We start from the raw sequence: 20,741 nt of genomic DNA on the forward strand, positions 1-20,741 counted from the left end.
AATAATGATATTAGCGTGGAAACAATGGTATTACTCACTTTCCTGTAGCTCTTGACCCTTTGTACCCTAATCAACTAAGTAAATTTATTAAGAATAAATAAAAGTTAAAATTAAAAAAACAAAAACAAACAAACATAGAAACCTAATCCTGGACCTGCAAGAGCCAGCATCCTATACAGGAACTGCTTCCTAAACCTGGCTACCGTATTTCCCAATCAGCTCCCTGCTTCTGGTCTGGGAAGGCAGAAGAGAATGAATGGCTCAAGTGGTTGGGCCCCTAAACCCTGGTGGGAGACCCATAAAAAGTTCCTGGCTTCAGAGAGGCTCAGCTCAGACTGGTGGGACCATTTTGAGAGTGAACCAGCTCTCTGTGTAAATCTTCCTTTGCAATAAATAAATAAATCCTTAAAGGAAAAGAGAAAAGACTGTGAGCATGTATCATTATCTTGTGAAAGGAGTCCCCTCACCCCTTGCCCTATTCTATAGGACAGGGATTCCTGCTTATTCTCATCTGCAGGACCAGAGACATTTTAGCATAGTAGCAAAAAAAGACTGTGGCCGCAGAAACCATAAAAGATCTATGACAATAACTACAGCAGTCTGCTCCCTTATAACACTCCCCATTATAAAGAACATGGGAAATGTGTGTAGAGTAACTATGGCACTCTGTGCCCAGGATTCCAGAAGCACGCCCCTTCCAATTTACATCCTTCTGCCACTCGCTCTCCTCAATGGGATGTTGTGAGGCATCATTTGCTGCCACTGGAACCCATGCATACTAGGAGTCATGGTCAGGTTTCCTGTGTCCTAGTCTCATTTTCCTACCATTTCTCAAAACTGTGCAGGTTCTTAGTACTGTGCGATGGAACGTGGACTGATCCAACCTGTTCAAAAGGCAAATATTGCCTTTGGGCTGTCACACACACAATGGACACTGTCCCTTGGTACCATTACATTGTTGGACCCTCTCTGGTCCTTACCTTTTGAATCTTCAAACATACAGAGCTGGAGTCTGCACAATGCCCCACTAAGCACCAGTACTAATTACTGGTTTCAAGTCCTTTCAAAGACACCAAGTGAGGGGGCACAGCAGGACTGAGTTTTTCGCCAATTCTGGCTGGTTGAGTGACTTCTGCTTCTCACAGAGAGAGAGAGCTCTAGGACAAATGCCACATACCTAGATCCAGTGGGCCCCACAAGTGCTCGGGTTCTGCACATTTGCTACTGTTCACAACAGTAATACCTTTCACACAGAGAGACCATAGATTCCAACTACAACAAAAGCAAATCAGATCACTGCTAAAACATTAGATAATAATTACAACTTTTGAAAGAACAGAACTAACAACAAGGAATGGCTTGAGGGTAATCAAAGAAGATGAAAAGGATGCATGCAAAGGAAATGATAGCCAACATTAACAGAATATGGATGTGTTGCATATATGTGCGTATGGACACACACGTAAGGGGGTGGCACCATTGTAAATATTTGGCATATTATAAAAGGTACTATTACTATCCCAATTCATGGATACCAAAACTGATACATGGAGAGAGAAATAACTTATGATACTGAGAGAAGTATTACTAAGCATAGCCTATGGTTTTTAATATTTACAGAATTATTATTAAGCATAACCCATGATTTTAACACAGGGAAACATTTCACAATCCAGAATTTTAACCACTATACTCCAAATAACTCAATATGCAAATGGAAGTGATGAAAACTGGGAAAATGTACTAAACACCTCTACTTTTCTACTATAATATGAAAAGAACAGGACCCGGCGTGGTGGCCTAGTGGCTAACGTCCTCACCTTGAACTCACCAGGATCCCATATGGCTGCCGGTTTTAATTCTGGCAGCCCCACTTCCCATCCAGTTCCCTGCTTGCAGCCTGGGAAAGCAGTCTTGGGACCCTGTACCCGCATGGGAGACCTGGAGGAGGTTCCAGGCTCCTGGCTTCAGATCGGGGCAGAACCAGCTGTTGCAGCCACTTGGGGAGTGAATCATTAGATGGAACAAGTTTCTCTCTGTCTCTCCTCCTCTTCTGTATATTTGACTTTGCAATAAAAATAATAAATCTTAAAAAAAGATGAGAACAACAACAAACCAAAATCACAGGGCAGAACTGGGATGAAACACAGGAGTATGCTGAAGGCAACTGTGCAATGCCATGTGTGGTTCTGTGCACTTCACTTCATAAGATGTTCTCTTGGAATAAGAAACCAGTAGCATTGGTATGCAACATTTGTGGGTATTTATTCTGAAGGCCAGTGCTAATAAAGTTCTTGTGGAGTTTGCAGTGCTTACTTGTTGCCTATGCGACTTCAAAGTCAGTACAGTTCTTAAGCCCATTACAACGTGAGGCAGGGGACATCTGACTGTATTTTATACCTACAATCCTTATCAGAGTGTAAGGTTTGCATCCCAGCTCTGTGTCTAATACAAACTCCCAGTTAATTCACACCCTGAGCAGTGAGTGCTGCCCCAAATCTCTTAGTTCCTGCCACCTACTTGGGAGACGTGGATTGAATTCCCAGCTGTTGGTTTGGGCCTGGCGAACTACCAGATACTACAAGCCTTTACATGGAGAGCTAGAAATGGAATGCTTTTCATTTTCACTGTCTCTGTTCCTCACAAATTTTAATAATTTTAATACTTTTAATAATTAAATTTTAATAATTAAAAATTTTAATAATTTTAATAATTAAAATTTTAATAATTAGAAAATTGAAAATAAAGTATTTTTAAACATCCCTCAGAACATAATAGCATTCAAACCTTAGATCAGACATTCAAAGTTTTCCCCCATAAACAAAGGAAAAGACCCAGTTCCATATAACTAATGTCAATTCTACCTTACATGCCTTCCTCTAAAAGTATTGCATGGACACACTTCTTTGAATAGTTTGTTAGTTTACCAGGAAAGGGATAAAAATGCATCACTTAAATGGTGAACATTTAGTCTAAAAGGAAGATATCAGTGGTTAGTTTCTTTCTTTCTTTCTTTGACGGCTTCCCTTAAATGCCCATGGCACCCTTTTTGCTGTTCTCCCAAGGTCCTTCCTCCCCCTGCACTGATCATATTGTAACCTCCTCTTGTTTAGATAATATTTCTTTATTTTTATTGGAAAGACAGATTTACAGAGAGGAGAGACAGAGAGAAGTATTTTCCATCTGATGTTTCATTCCCCAAATGAGCCCAAGAGCCAGCGATGAGTCGATCTATGGTAAGAGCAAGATGACCCTCCAATTGCCACATACAAATGCAGGATTCCAATGCATTGAACCCTTCTCTGCTAATTTTCCAAGCCACAACGAGGCAGCTGGACCAGAACTGGAGCAGCTAAGACTCAAACTGGTGCCCACATGGGATACTGGTGCTTGCAGATGAAGGATCAGCACCTGAGCCATCACACCAGTTCCAATGTTCTCGTTCTGTAAAGATACTAACCATATGCTACAGGAATTTTTCATCAATTCTGTAGAGGCCTTATCTCCCAAAAAAGTCTCAAGTTAAGGAACCAGTATTTAAGACTTTATTATGAGAATTTAGTGGGGACAAAATTCAACCCAAAGCAAGTTTCCTTTAAAGAATCGTAAATCTTGCTTCATTTTAGGGTTCATCAGATGTATCAGTGGCTAATCCTCCACCTTCAAGGGCCAGCATCCTATATGGGTGCTGGTTGTGTCCCAGCTGCTCTGCTTGCCATCCAGCTCCCTATTTGCACACCTGGAAAGCGGTAGAGGATGACCTAAGTAATAGGGATCCTACACCCCAGAGTGGGAGACCTGGAGGAAGCTCTTGGATCCTGGCTTTGGATCAGCTCAGCTCTCGCTGTTGTGGGTATTTGGGAAGTGAACCAGTGAATGGAACAACTTTCTTTCTCTGCCTCTCCTTCTCTCTGTAAAACTGCCTACCCATAAAAATAAAATCTTTTCATCTGTCAGGACAAAAGCTGAGCTGCTTTAAGAGGTGTTTTTAGACACACAGATAATAAATCAGTTTCATATATTGATATACATTTTTCACTAATAAGAAATTAATGAAAAAATTAAAAAGAAGCTAATTAACATAGCTAGTACAATGAATGCATTTGGACATCAAGGAAAACATCCTTAACCACAGTTCTGTGCTGAGATTTTGTCAAACAGTCATGAAGTTTCCCCAGTAGCTGTCACATTAACATTCACTTTATTTCTACAAGGAAAGGATAGATGCGTTTAAATTATTTATTTATTCAAGAAGCATCTGTAGAAGGAAGACCGACTTCCCATTTCCAGGATTTTTCCCCAAATGACTGCAATGGCCAGGACTGGAGCCACAAACCACAAGTCAGGAGCCAGTAGCTAGAAATCCAGTCCAGGTCTTCCACATTTTTGGCAGGGATTCAGGTATTTGAAGGATATCACCTGCTAGCTTCTGGCAGGTTTACTGACAGGAAACTGGAAATGGGAGTAAGGGTTGGGCACTGATCCCAGGCACTCTGATAAGGAACAAGGATGCAATAACCAGCATCTAAAGCACTAGGCTGAAAGCTCACTAGGTAAAAGAATGATGGTTTCTGATGGGACAGATTGACATGCCAAGGACTGCACAATCTCTCCACCTGGTTTTCCTAATCCTCATACCAATTCTTAGTTGGTGGTATTACTCCCCTTAACTTTCAGGAAGCTTAAGCACATTACATCACAGGGTAGGAGCAGAGCCAGGATCTTAATTCAATTCCAACTTATTCAAAGACAATTATTTCAGCATCAATAGGATATTGACTTATCACAGATCTGCAAGAGTTTGAGAACACTGATTACAAGTAGCTGCATAATGTGACCTAGGTCACATCATCAAAATGAGTCACACAGGTCTCCGAAAGCCTAGACTAAGGAGTTCATGGACAAGGAAATACACATTATTTGTATACTTTTAATATGACATGAACTCTTTTTTTTTTTAAGATTTTATTATTATTGGAAAGCCGGATATACAGAGAGGAGGAGAGACAGAGAGGAAGATCTTCCATCCGATGTTTCACTCCCCAAGTGAGCCACAACGGGCCGGCATGCGCCGATCCGAAGCCGGGACCAGGAACCTCTTCCAGGTCTCCCTCGCGGGTGCAGTGTCCCAAAGGTTTGGGCCGTCCTCGACTGCTTTCCCAGGTCACAAGCAGGGAGCTGGATGGGAAGTGGAGCTGCCGGGATAAGAACCGGCGCCCATATGGGATCCCGGGGCTTTCAAGGCGAGGACTTTTACCCGCTAGGCCACGCCTCTGGGCCCGACATGAACTCTTGAACAGAAAATAACTTGAGTCCCACAGCTTGTCAAATGGCACTACTGATTTTGTGGAAATTAAATGACAGTACCGCATGCAATAGTTTGCACTTTGAAATATATGTACAAAGCTAACCTATGTAGGGGTTAAGTAGTGAGGAAATTCTGAATCTATGAAAGTAGTTCTATCAGCATTATTGAATAAAATCATTACCTTATTCAGGATGAGCACCAAGAGAAGAATTATTTGGCTTGTAGTTCATATATTCAATGCTAACAGTTCTTTGGCAGCAATATGCCTAATGTTCCAAATGAGGAGTGGTTAAAATGCTGAGTCATATATCCTTACAATTCTTAGCATATATATATATATATTTAAAGATTTATTTATTTTATTGCAAAGTCAGATATACAGAGAGGAGGAGAGACAGAGAGGAAGATCTTCCATCCGATGTTTCACTTCCCAAGTGAGCCACAACGGGCCGGCATGCGCCGATCCAATGCCGGGAACCATGAACCTCTTCCGGGTCTCCCATGTGGGTGCAGGGTCCCAAGGCTTTGGGCCGTCCTAGACTGCTTTCCCAGGCCACAAGCAGGGAGCTGGATGGGAAGTGGAGCTGCCGGGATTAGAACCGGCGCCCATATTGGATCCTGGGGCATTCAAGGCGAGGACTTTAGCCACTAGGCCACGCTGCCAGGTCCAACATATATTAAACATTTGGAAACTATTTGTGGAACAAATTCAATAAAGGAAAAGGATCAGAGAGTATAAGTAAGTGGACATCATCTATTAATTCATTCTCACCTGAAGTTAAAAGAATAATGTTTCATGCTAATAAAGATTATTTTTTGTCAGTGACATAAAATATTCCAATGTTTCCTATAAAGAGTAAACAGATGATTCCAGTGGATTTGTAAGTCTGATGTAAAGTCCTTTTACTAAAGAGATGAATAGCACAAAAACACAATTACTTATGTGATGATAGTGCTTTTAATATTTCATTTTCAGTGCAACTAAGCAGATTCTATTCTTGATAGATACAAAGTGAACATTTGACAAACTGAATTAAAGAGTTTAGTATAAAAGCCATGATTCAACATTAAAGGCTATAGGGAGTTTATATTCTCAGAGAATTGACAGACAGTTGGGATTCACTGTCTCCTCAAATACAAGAAAACGTTATATTTACACAAATCTCATATTCTTTTTAGTATCTGGATTAAAGACATCCAGATACTAGATTCACTTCCAGATTTACTATCAAAACAATTATTTCTATATAGAAATGTGCAGAATAGAAAAAACAAGCAGTTACTGTGTTCACCTTGAACAAGTTAAACAGTGATGTAAACTAGATTCAAATGCTGTGTCTACAATACTTGGGGCCCTGGAGAAGCAAGAATGGCATATGAATAAAACTATATTCATGCTATGTTCTGAAGTCTCTTTTACTCTCAGAAGGTATCAGTCAGCAGATGCTTTTTAAAGTAAATGTTTGTTGCCTTAATATTATTCTCAGAAAATACTAATAACCTGCAAATATTAATAACTCAGAAAATAGTCATTTTCCATTTGTAATTTTGGGTCACAGTTCATTAGGTATTGAAATAAAAAAAACACTGGCATTTCAGACCATGTACTCTACAAAACTTTTATCCTTCTGACGCAAATTTCCTTTTATTTTATGGGTCTATTAAAATGCTGCTTCTACTGATACCCTGTCTGAGGCATACTGACTTATAACTATTCCTACTGATAAGAATTTCTTTTCTACCTTTCAAATTCTACAAGTGCAAGAATCTTGACCTTGAAAGAGCACATAGTTCCTTTCTCTGATGAGTATTCACTGATTGCTTATTAAATTCCACAGCTTTTCAGCCAGGGTCACTCTACCACCAAAGGCATTTGTACCAATCAAAAAAGTATCCTGAGGATCTGTCATGGACTCAGTTGAAGAAACAGTGACCTAGGCCCAATGCCCTCTCTCGTACAGCAGAAAAGCTATTAGGGGATGCAAAAAAGGAAAAAAAAAACAATATAACAAGGCTGCTTGCAAATTGCTTGTGAAAACTGTTGAATATCATTATTGATACACACTTGACTTTGCTATATGGAAGAGAAGCAGAATCCTAAGAAGTATCCTAAGCAGTGTGAGCATAAGTTATCTAAGTGATGATACCTAAGAAAATGGCATCTTTAATGTATTATTCCTGTGCAACACACAGAATGCCCCATTCAGTACACTATCACTATTAGCCATATTGACAAATAATATATCTGAATGAGAATGTTTACTTTGGTATGTGTTTCAGGAAATATGAGAATTATCCTCTTATTTCTGAATAAGAAAGAAGAATTAACCTCTTATTTCTGTGTCGGGATTTTTAGGCAAATTAGAATAAAACCCTGTAGGAGAGTGTATCTGGTAAAGCTAAATAACATTTTATGGTTCCTATCATGTAACTGACTGTATGCCATTAGTAACTCTTCAAGTGACACTCATTCCACAATATACTACTCAAAAACACCAGCCTGAAATGTGACTACCCTCCATGTAATTCCTTGCAATCTTCACACATACTTCATACACAAAATTAGCAGCAGAGGTAAATCATAGGGGAAAATTTGAAAAAATTGTCCAAATGATTTAAATAATTATATAATATTATATTAGAAGCATTTTATCAGTTAATGAATTGCATCTCAGCATAAACAGAATAGTTATAATAGCCACAGGAGAGAGGAATGGGAATAAAATAAAGATTGAGTATAGGATACCAAAACACAGAGAGGCAGAAAGATGTTCTACTATTACCCAATATCATGGGCATCATTTTAATACATTACATGCTGTATGAAGAACAAGAAGCTGGTAGTCTCGAAACATGAAAGGAAGATGGGGAGATAGTGGATCCAACTGTCTGATGTGATCAATTCACATTCTATGAACCCGTAGAAACAAGGCACCGTGGCCCTTAAGGCAGAGAAGAAATGCTAATCAAAAGCTTAAGCAAATAAAACAAAGACAATAATAAAAATCCATTTGGGAAGTTCTTTTTTTTTTTCATTAATTTTAAAATGTTCATTGCTTCACTGAACTGTACTTCTTTTGTATTTGATAATGGAGAAGAAGAAAGGTTATTGTGTTGTAAAAGTCTTTTGAATGACAAATTAATTAATAATGCTTCACCTCATCAGCTACAGGCCTAATAGGCACAACCAATAGGCACTTGAACAAGCACTAGTTGCTCCCAAGGTAAGCACTCCTGTCCTCTCACACTTGCAGGGCTGCATGTGATGACTTGGCCAGTTCATCTCACCATGTCTAGCCACTCACATCCCAGAACTGTGAGAACACAGCAGCATCAGAGAACATGACACAGGTTTGGCCATTTTTGTGGTTCATGAATTAATAGTGAATTCTGTTTAGATATCATTATAGATGTGTGCGTTTCTATTATTCTAGGTTAAAAAGTCATAATCCAAAAAGAATATATTAAGATGGGATTTACTGTAAGACACACACATTCATGTAATTTTGTTATGTAGATATTTATCAACAATTCATTAATTTTGCTTCTATATTAGCACTTCACCAAAGATAAATTATCAACAATATTTAAAATATAAGGAATAGGAAAGAGAGAAAGTATTTTGATTTTTATTAATTGCAGGAATTCATTCTGTCACGTAAAATATGCTACTTTGCGTTGTCTCTTCCTCTTTGCCCCCAGGTACTTCTTTTCCTCATGCAAAGATATTTTATTACAGGAACAAGAGTCCCCTCTGTCATGTAATTGAAAGAAAAGTTCCTGGGAGTGTCCATAAATCCAAGAGAGAAATACAACGAGGACCACAGGAGAATTCCACAATATTACTGCTGTTGTAGTCTAGCTATGTGGGTAAAAATGTGAAGTTAGGAGAACACAGTGTGTACTTGGGACAACACAGATGTCAGTGGGGCTGGAGGACAGGGTTATTTAAGAAAATCAACTGGTGTGACAGATCAACTTGGCGAAGACCATGTGAAGTAATAAATCTTCAAAAGGAAGTTAGGTGGATTATAATCTGAGATAAAACAAATAAACAAACAAACAATAACTCACAGCTTCTTCGCACCATAAAAAACAAACAAGCAAGCAAAATCCAGTTAGTATTTTGAAAAAAAAAATCAATGAAAGCAGGATTGTGTATGATACATAGAAATTTCTAAGAAATTAAAGGCCGGGAAATCTAGTAAAAGATTATTATCCAGCCATAAAGGAATTAAAACCTGCCTCATAATAGTAACTATAGATAAGAAAAGCACTTGATAAATAAACAAGTCTGGAGATATAAGAGCAGGGAGACTAAATTGTAATTGTGGGGTTGGCACAGTGGCACAGCAAACTAATCCCCTGCCTGTAGCAATGGCCACCCATACGGGCACTGGTTCCTGGACCAGGTGCTCCATTTCAGGCCTAGTTCCCTGTTTATGCAGGCCTGGGGATGTAGCAGAGGATGCCCCAGGTTCCTGGGCTGTACCCACATGGGAGATCCAGAAGAAGCTCCTGGTTCCTGGCTTTCAATTGGCTCTGCTATGGTCAATGAGGTTATTTGGAGAATGTATCATTAGATAGAAGAATTTTTGTCTCTAATTTTCTTTGTAAATCTGCATTCAAATAAAAATAAATTTATAAAAATATTATGAGTGTGAGCCTAGATCCAGTGAGAGGTGCTTATTTCTAGATTGGAAAATAATTTTGATTTGCTGATTGTGAGTTTATGTGAACAAATATAAAGTTCTCAGTAACTATCTACAAATTTCATATTATTCTATTACTGAGGAGATAAACAGTTTGTATTTGGGAGAAGAATAAATAATGACATTCCTAGTGTGAATTGTCACAATGAATTGAATTCCCTGAAATAGAAAATATGCCCATTGATATTGAGAAAATACATATAGAAATTATTCTTATACAGTCATAAACAGAAAGATACATGGTAAAATTTATGTAAGAAGTGATAGGAACAGCTTTAAATAGCTTGCATTTTACTGCAGGCCTGGATAAAAAAAAATAAGCATGGTCAACAGAGAATCAACTAAAGAATAAAGTTGAAAGTTTATGGCAATAAACATGATATAGGTAAAGAAACAACAGGTTAATAGAAATGGTAGAATGAACTAGACATGGTAAAGTCAGACTGTGTTCCAGCAGAAGAAAAATAATTTCAAGGACTTCAGATAAAGCAGCTTAAAAGAATGATGAGGTCCAGGCTATTTTCAAGGTACATTAGAAAGAAAAACGAGAACAATAACATCAGAAAGTGATATTTAAAATTTGGGGAGATTTTCAAGTGAACTAAGGCACCAATATCAGTAATGAAGTCATCAAAAAAAGATTCTATGAAAGAAAGAAAAGGTGATTAGATTTAATTTACCTAAGAAATCAGGAAGGAGACAGGGGAGGTAGAGGACAGAGTACTGTTTAACACTTCGCTTTGTCAACATGTCAGCGAGTCATGGAATACGTTAGAAATTCTGTTTCATTGAAACCTAAAAAGGCTAATTAGCTTTGGAATAGACAAAAGCACTTGTCTGAACATGGCATGAGGCACTCGGGAGATGGCCATACTTGATGATCTAAACCCCCCTACAATAGGTGTTACAAAAAAAAGGACTATAAACAACTTAGAGTACACGTCGTCTTTTTTTTAAAAATAAATCTTTTAATTAATTAGGTCACATTTAAAGCTACATTGATAAAATTCAATAAGAAAAGAACCTGTTCATAATTTTCCATCCTAGCAAACACAAATTAACTTAGTGGTTTCCTTGAACATAAATTCTTTAAATATTCTCTCCTTTCCCCCCTATTCCTCTTCCTTTACCCTTTTTCTCCCTCTCTACTTAGTTTTTTATTTTTGTTGTTGTGCTTAACCGCTGTATTATGCTGAAAATTTAGAACAGCAAGTTGAAAATGTGTATAATATCTCCTGCTTTCTGGTAAACTTCATTTAATTTTGCATATGAGATTAAGAACATGATGCATTTTAATGTGCTAATAAAACTAAATTATCTTTCCCTTTCAAAAAAATAACTGGCAACTTCACTCCTATAAGTTCTAATCGTCTTTTAAGAGAAGCTTGGATTTACTCATGTCCCTGCTTATTTCCAAAGGTGGTCGATTCTTTTGTTAGAAATTTTAAATTCATCATCTAGGCCTTTTAAGACCTATTTGTAATTCACAGTATATTGATTCATCCACTGAATTCATGCCATTAATCTCACATTTTATGAAAAATCTCCCTTACAAAATTATTTTACAAATTTTTTCTTTGCCCTCAACTTTCATTTACAACTCTCCTCATTCAAGCTAAAATTACCTAAAAGGGGCTGGTATTGCATTGTGGCATTATGATGTGGTAGATGCCACTGCCCACAGCACCAGCATCCCATAGTGCTTCCAGACAGAGCTCCAAATCAGCTCCCTGCAAATGCTCCTGGGAAGGCAGTGGAAGAGGGCCCAAGTACCTCTGCCCCCGCACTCACAGAGCGGACCAGGCAGAGGTTCCTGGCTTCAGACTATAAACCAGCTTTAGACCCACCCGGGTTATCACAGCAAGCTGGAGAGTCAGCAGGCACATAGAGGATCTCCCCAACCCCAATCCTGCTGTCTCCTTGTCTTCTCTCTCTGCCGCCTTCTTTTTCCCTCTGTAAACTCTGCCCTTTAATAAACTAAAAAAATGCCAAAATACACAAACAAAAAAATGCCAAACTTTTCATTCACATTGTTAATACAGAAATGAAGGGCATTATTGTGACTTAATAGCAACTCTGTATGAAAGACTTTTGAGGAAAAATCAGCACTGTCCGAGCCAAATCCGAGTAAGATTATATTCTTAAGGGTTTTAATTTCAATGAAGAAAATGGCTACCAGTTTATCCTTTTTGAGGGATTTTATTTCTAATTAATAAAATGCATTTTACCCTGAGTTAGTAAAAGGCATTTTTTCTATATTTTCTTTGATATTTTGTAAAACTTTGCATCTCTAATAAAGCTGGATTTCTTCTTTTTTTTTTTTTGGAATGCAGTTTGAGCTGGTAAAATTATCAAATGCAGCACATTGTTCTTCTGCTCAGTTGTAATGTTAAATAGTAATGGATAAACAATTTACACATAAGAGTTTTCAAAAAATTTATGGAAATGGAAATCCCTACAAAAGATTCTAATAATTTTTCATTAAAATAATTGTATGCTGTAATTTCATTCTTTCATATTCCTTCAATGTAGGATCTGTTCAGAGTCCCTTATGCTATTGCACTTAACTGTTCTTTCAGGACATCACACTGTTTTAATTCCTTTAGCTTCTTTCATAGTGAAGCTATTTGACAAGGATAGAATACAACTTTTTATCTACTCAAAATTGCCCTGGCTATTCATAACGTTTTGTAATTTGACGTGAATTTAACAATAGCATGTTCACATCAAGTAATAGTGGGTAGTCTCCTGAAAGAGCATTCTGGCATTATAATTGCACTTAGCTTTCAGATGATGTGAGGACAATTCACATAGCGATGGAATTTGAGTTTTCCCTTCATGAAAATGATATCCAGCACCAATATTTGAGATCATCTTTCACATTCCTCAGAAACATCTTGTAATTTTTTCCATTAAAACCTCATGCATTCTTTGTTCTAAACTAAATAGTAGTTTTGGTTTTTTGTTTTTTCAGATTTTACTTATTTTTATCGGAAAGTTGGATTTACAGAGATGAATAGAGGCAGAGAGAAGATCTTGCATCCGCTGATTCATTCCCCAAGTGGCCAGAATGGCTGGAGCTGAGTCAATCTGAAGCCAGGAGCCAGGAGTTTCTACTGGGTTTTCTGTGCGGGCACAGGGTCCAAGGGCTTTGGCCCATCCTCTACTTCTTTCCAGGCCACAAACAGGGAGCTGAATGGGTAGCGGGGCCTCTGGCAATAGAACTGACACCCATATGGAATCCCAGCACGTGCAAAGTGAGGACTTTAGCCGCTAGGCTACCGCTGTGCCCTGAATAGTAGTTTTAAAAATGCATCTTTAAATTGAATTCAGGAAAATGATTTGAATATAACCAGTGTTTGCATTGTTAAGAAAAAAAATTTGTATACCATGTTTGATTAAAACGAAACAGCAGGATAATTTCTACAGAATAAACTATTTTATTCTGTATTCTGAACCATAACAAATATCAAGTCGGTCTTTTCTTATTTATTTATTTTACTTTTATTTGAAAGGCAGAGAGAAGGGGAGTTAAAGAGATTTTCTATAGGCTGATTAGCTCACCAAATGGCATCTGCCCAGCTCGCACTATGGGATTCTGTGCTATATTTGTGTAAAATGTATAAATTAATGATTAAGTAGCATTAACTTGTTCATTCTCACTTTTGCAGTTGACCACGAACTATAATGTATAAAATTGAAGTATCTTTCTAAGTATGATTATAGTGAAATTGATTTCCAAAAGCTTAATTTTTTATCTTAAACTATTTTTTTATTCATGTAATTTTTAATACACGCATTTAAAAACATTTTTTATAGTATCCCCATGCCTTTTATTTGATGATCTCTCCCTCCAAAAGCTTCCATGATATCCTTCAGAGTTTTCTATTAGTTTTCATTATTAATCACCTCCTGGCTAACTGGTGTGTCTTCAACTCTTCCCTTCCCGTCTCTTCCTTTCCTTCCACTCCCCTCCCCTCTTCTTCCCTTCCTTTGCATTCTATTCACTTCCTAGTATTCACTTATTAATTTGATAAGCAAGGGTTGGAAGAGGGAGGGAAGTGGAGTTCTTCTATCTGCTGGTTCACTCAAAAAATAACTGTGACAGCTGGAGCTAGGCCAGGATGAAACTACAACCCCTCCTTGGTCTCCCACTTGAATGTAAGAGTCCTCAGTACTTGTGTTGTTCTATTTCTAGGTGCATTAGCAGGGAGTAGAATCACAAGTAGAGCACGGAGTGCCACCATTGTAAGCCATGGATTAACTGGCTGTACCACAATGCCCGTTATTAGGACCCCATTGTACAAATTGGTGCCTGCACCACATTTGAGTAAAAGAGTTATATTTTTAACCTCTCTTATCAGCATGTACTTTGGTACTGAGTGACTTCGGAATTGCGCTCATTTTTCCTCTGTGCTTTAAAACACAGCCGTATTATCCATGATTCACTTGCAACTGTATCAACAGGGTATATGAAAGTTTGCATTGCCATCAACTTACAAAGGATGAGAGCTAGAGCTGTGACAAGGCTGTCTGTATGGTCTCTACACTTTGAGTACTATCCTATGTCCTTGGCCTAGGTGGCAGACGTGCCAGCCTGACCGCAGCCTTGCTTCCCTGTAGGGCAGTCTCAGACCAGTTCTTGGTCCCAATATGCTGTGCTGCTCTTTAGGTTCCAGAGTCTGAGACCTCAATGTGTCATATGTCAGCCATTCTCTGGTTTGCTTTTATTTTGACTGCTATTCAAAGAAAGTTCTATTTCATTTTTGAGGTTAGTAATTACATTTTAATTTTCAGTTTTTAAATGCTTCCTTTTTCTTGTTTCTTTTTTTTTTCTTTTTCTACTTTTCCAACAGTCGTTTATTTATTTGAATGAGAGCCACAGGCCAGGGATGGGCCAGGCTAAAGCTAGGAGCCCGGAATCCCATCCAGGCCTCCCATATTGTCAGGGGTCCGAACACTTGGGCCATCATTCACAATCTTCCACGGTCCACCCAGTGTGGTTGCAGAATTTGCAAATGATAGCTGCACCACAAAGCCTGCACCAATGTGATGTTTTAAAGCTGCAGAAAACATAAACTGCATTTTTAATGCTGTATTAGCAGAGGTCTTGTTTTTCAGGCATGTTTTTATGGTAAAACAAGTTGTCAAGTTATTCTGCTGTTTCCTTACTATGAGTAGATAAAGAATTGAAAGAATCCGTTTTCATTTCTGCTTATTCACAACTAGTGATCTATTGTGTGTTATATGAACTTAATGAATGCTGAATTGTCAGCTCTTCTTTTAAACCCTGGAGCAAAAAAACAATCCATATAAACTGATGAGTTAAAACAGATTGTTTATCTTTTCTTTTCCATATTGGGCAACACTAATTATCTAAATCTAAATATGATTTGTACATATATTTAGCTCTGATATTTTTAAATATTTAGTCAAATATTGGTAAACTTACTTTTCAGTAACTGGTTAAAGATGTAAAAAATAAGTATATGAATCAATTGTTAATAAAATTCAATACCCAGACAATAACATATTTCACATTTTAACTTGCATGTATTTATATGTATCAGAGGCACAATTTTTATTGTGTTTTTTTGTGTGTGTTGTGTCAAACTGCAAACTGTCTAGCAAATCAATGGGTAAAATAGAAACTTCTTGGAGACAAGAGTGTTGGTGGTAATGGAGATTTTTAGAAAATTCATGTTAATTATCAGTATATGTTATTCTTAAATGAGTAAAAAATTCTAATGCATCCAAAATATGCTCATTACTATAATTGTTACCATTGTTTAAAACTTTCATACCTATGCTAAATAATAATTTTAAACTAATTATCTTAAATTACCCATAAGTGCAATAATGCAATTTATTAAGTTAAAATTGTGCTTATTTGCAAGTTTTTTATGTAGTCTTTCTTCAGCCTTTCACAGAAAAATTATGACTTTATTTTCCATTTTGTCAGCGAGGTAACTCATGCTTAGTAATACACCTTAAAGAAATATCAAGCTGGGAAATGAACCCCATTTTAATTTATTCCAAATCCTAGCTGCTAGGTATCACTTATTCTCTCCAAATGTGACAATACCAGCAACCATTAAGGCTACAGATTTTACTTGCTTTGATTATGAGTGGGAGAAGTAGAATGGTTCAGTTGTACACATACTTCATGAAATATGGTTTAATTTTATTTTGCCACCAATGAAATCTATTTTGAAATATCTGAAACCTCCTACAGTATCCCTGACTTCACCATGGCCTTTATAATTCCTCACAGTTACCAGTCAACTTGCACCTCTGAAAATATGCATGAACACATGATTTCCTAATATACAAATGTCTCTGGAAAGGTATTATGATATAAGGGTGTATTTTATAGCCCTCCATTGTCTTCCCTTCAACTAGTGAATAAAACTAAAAATAAAACTCTTTCCCTTCGGCATTCATATTGTAATGTTCCTTGCAGCACAATAACAAAAACACAGAACCAACACAAGTTTCTACTGGAAGTGGAAATGGTTACGAAAAACTGAAAAGGTACTTATGAGCATAAAATTGTATCGTAACTCATGACTCATCACCACTGGTATGCAGGTCGACAGGTGTCCCTCAGTTGGACAGATCGGGCAGTAGGAAGATGAGATCAGAGACGGAAAAAGATAATGTCTTTTATCTTTCCTCAACTCAGCTCTGCACACCACACTCTTCTAAAACTTGCACGGGATTCTCGCTTTTCACCAAGTGGATTTTTTGTTGTGTAGGGCTTTAGTATCTTACCTGTTTTACATCATTGTTTATTTACACTAATTCTCTAAGCTACAGCTTCTGCAGGTCTCTGGGCTCACGCTTGTTTTTGTATTCATAGTGTCTAACCAAGAACCTTGAGCACAGAAAATGAGTAAGTTAATTAATATTATGTTACCTTCGGAGCATTTCTACATCTGAATTATTGGAGTCAATGAAAACAGTGGACCAAAGGAAACAATAATGTGAACTTCAGAGACACAAAGAGTCAATACATTTCAAATATGTATTAACTCCATGATCAATACTGTCAAAATTATTTTTACATCCACTCCCCCCTGTCCCGACACATGGAAGCCAAAAGAACTGTTTCTAAAATGTACACCTAACAGCGAGTCATCAACAAGTGTGATAAAATAAAGAAGACACATGAAAGTGTATATTTACAGTAAATTTCTGAACCGATTCAGAAAGGCTGAGCAGAATTTGTACAAGGAAAGACAATTATGAAGCATGTCAAACGTGTAAGAATAAAATGGCCAGTCACAAGCACAAGCAGGGGATGGCAAAGGGCAATATCAGGCTGATGTCAAAAGCCTACATTGCATTAGAATAAACATATGAGTAGATGCTGAATTTCATTAGTTCTCGGTTAAACACACATCGAGATCAGACGGCAGTGTTTACATATTAGATTTCATTGGTTAATCAAAAAATGACAAAATCATTATTGGAAAAACAGGAGGAAAAAGCCTCTATAGAGACAATTGAAAATGCAATCTGATCAGCTGTAGGAAACAAAACGCATGTTAATTCAGCTTCGAGAATCTTTCAGGCAATTTTTGTTAAAAGAAATATTCAAATATATGAATAAATGGATTCACAAACACATACATTCACTTCGCTGTTGTATAGGATGATGATATTTACAGAGAATTCAAATGATAAAAGAGGTTAGGATACACTTGGTGCAGCTATAGGCACAGGCTTTCAAAAATAAGATGTAAAATAACAAAAAAAAATAAGATGGAGACTATGCACTAAAAGTAAATGTTTGCAATGTATATTTTAAATGAAAAGCAAGCAGGTATGTTAATAATGGTTTGATATTTCATGGCTAAAATCAAGAATATGTGCATAATTAATATGTGGATATATGGAATCACTAGCTAATTGGATTGAGGCCTGCAATAATGAAGCAGAAATTTCGTATTGAACCGCATTTCTTGAGAAACTAATAATCAATGTGTACACATTATTTTGTAATTTTTACAACAAATACATAGAAGATTGACCACATTATTTGATATTTAAAAGAGGGGACTATTTGGAAACCACACAGCGGTAGACATCATGTGAGAAATAAAAAGCTGCTCTCTGCAAAAACTAGATTACAAGAAGTTTCTCTGAATTATGTGGGTAGTACACATTGAAGCTATGTTTAAACAAGTATTATCAAAAACTTTACATTATGTCTGTAATTATATTTTATTGTCAAGGCTACTATAGTTAAATAAATAATTATATACAAAATAATTTGACATTTATTTGAGAAACATATATATGTTATAATGTAGATATACTTAGGATAAAATCTACTCACTGAAAGAAAATCAGTTATACAGTTTATACTGAAAACCTGCATTTCACAGATTTGTATACCTTACTTTTTTAGAAACATTATGATGACACATAGAAATTCGTACGATTTTAAGTCAGCAATTGCAACACACATACCTTTTATGCAAGGAATTAACAGCTCCTTCAACATCTGTTGGGGGTATCTGATGACATACTCATATACACTGCTGAATATCAATTCTTAGAAAAATGAAACTGCTTGCATGAACTTACCACTCTTATTTCTGTAGCAACCCAAAAGATACTTATTGCCACCAAACTACTTGAAATAAAACTTTACTTACTTTCAACAATGATTCGTCTGTCTTCCCAGTTATCTTGAATAAGCTGTATGTTTCCAAAGTGGGCATCACTGTAAAAGATTCTGTTGGTTCCTTTTCTTCTCTGATTATAGTCGAAAGCCAAGGCTATGACATTCTTGAAATAATGCGGATTCTCGTAGGGTCTTATTGGAGAATTCAAATTGCTTTCATCAGAAAGATGTATACTTTTTAATATTGTTCTCCCAGAATACAGCAAATAGCCATCATGCCTCAGGCAAGTAACACCATCCTCTGCCAAATATCCGTGGGCACAAGCGCAAGTTCTCCGAGAATATCCTCGATAAAGGCAGAGCTGCTGACAGCCACCATTGTCTTTGGCACAAACATTGGTTCCTAAAGAATACAACACACAAACACATACATGTTCACATTTTTTCCCCAAATAAGTTTTTTCTTTATAGAAATATAATGGGGTCCAGCACTGTGGCACAGTAGGTGAAGTCACTGACTTTAATGTTGGCATCCCACATGGTCACCAGTTGGTGTTCCAGCTGCTCCACTTCCAATCCAGTGCTTTGCTAATGGCCTGGAAGAGCAGTGAAAGATGACCCAAGTGCTTGGGTCCCTGCATCCTTTTGGAAGCTGGCTCCTGGCTACCTAGTGCTGGCCTTTGGGATCATCTGAAGAGTGATTTAGAGGATGAAGATCTGTGTCTCTCTCCATCTATCTTCTTTCAATAACAGAAAGAAAGATTCAAAAAAATTTTATTTTTGATCTTAAGATTTCTCAGTAAAAAAAATCAAATGCTTTTTAAAAAAATCACAGTGATTTAAGATTTTGAAAGAACACATTCTTATTTGAAAGAACACATTCTTCACTTTTCTTCACTACCCCAATAAAACATTGAAGTTTTCTATCAGCAGGCCAATTACGTTATCTTTGATGTACTTCAATTTTTGGCACAAGCAGCTACATCACTCAAAACTGAAAATGAAAATAAGCGGGAAAAGCTGCTGCTGGAAATTTTGTGTCCCTCAGATGCCTAAGTAACAAGCAATGATGTGGTCCCAATGTGCACAGCCTCTAAAGAGTTGGCATACACTTTTAATCCAAGTTCGAATGAAATAAATCTTTAAGAATTTTTGGTCAAGGTCTGGAATTTGGCACAGCAAGTTGAGCAGCTATTCATGATGAAGGCTGCCCTTTATCAGTGTATTGATAAGAACATCAGCTATTCTGCTTCCAATCCAGTCTGCTGGTAATGCACTTTGGGGTCAGCAGATGATGGTCCAAGCACTTAGATTCCAGCTGCTTACAGAGACCAGGGTGAGATTCCCAGCTCCTGATACAAGCCTGGACCAAACGTGACTGTCTCATTCCTTTGAGAAGTGGGACAAACATTTATTTCTCTGTGTCTTTCCTTTTGTCTCTACCACTCTACTTTCAAGTAATTAAAAAAAAACTTCTATATAAAGTATTTAATAGGTCATTTCCTCGTTAAACCTCTGACACTACTATTTTACTTTATTAAAGTGCAATTTCTCTTGCTGATTGTAATAAATAAAACCTGATATTGTCATTCATTTAAAAATAAATATTTTAAGGTGATGATGACTCCAGAATCCTTTCATGCTAAAAACATAGTTTTCTGTGGCCAGCTCTGTGATATAGTAGGCTAAACCCATAAGGGTGACAGGTCAAGTCCCAGCTGCTCCATTTCTGATCTAGCAACCTGTTTATGCTTTGGGAGAGCAGCCAAAGATCGATGGTATGTGGGATTGGCTGGAAGAAGTTCCTGGTTTCTGTATTCAGATCTGCCCACCACCAGCCTTTGCTGTGATCTGGGGTGTAAACGAGTGGGTGAAAGATCATTTGTATGTCTTTCTTTTTGTGCTCTGCCTTTTGAATAAAAATAAATCTTTTCAAACAACCTTTCATTTCTAACACCGTAACAGATTGATATTTTAATAGGTAAATCAAACTAAAAATTCAGCTGCTTTTTACTCTTTCAGATCTTAAGTATGTCTTTTCCTTTTTGTCAAATAGCATGTTTTTCAGGTTGTTTTATATATTATC

At 37.1% G+C, this 20,741-nt stretch overlaps 1 protein-coding gene across 1 annotated transcript in view; it reads right to left on the reverse strand.

Annotated features, from left to right (window-relative positions):
• Nucleotides 1-20,741, reverse strand: part of LRP1B (LDL receptor related protein 1B) — a 1,366,825-nt gene that overhangs the window by 392,795 nt on the left and 953,289 nt on the right. The window contains exon 43 of the mRNA XM_058664204.1: nucleotides 18,687-19,058. Within this exon, the coding sequence (XP_058520187.1) occupies nucleotides 18,687-19,058 (372 nt within the window). The remainder of the gene's footprint in view (nucleotides 1-18,686; nucleotides 19,059-20,741) is intronic.

The sequence above is a fragment of the Ochotona princeps genome, chromosome 5 (assembly GCF_030435755.1).
Source record: "Ochotona princeps isolate mOchPri1 chromosome 5, mOchPri1.hap1, whole genome shotgun sequence".
NCBI classification, from domain to species: domain Eukaryota; kingdom Metazoa; phylum Chordata; class Mammalia; order Lagomorpha; family Ochotonidae; genus Ochotona; species Ochotona princeps.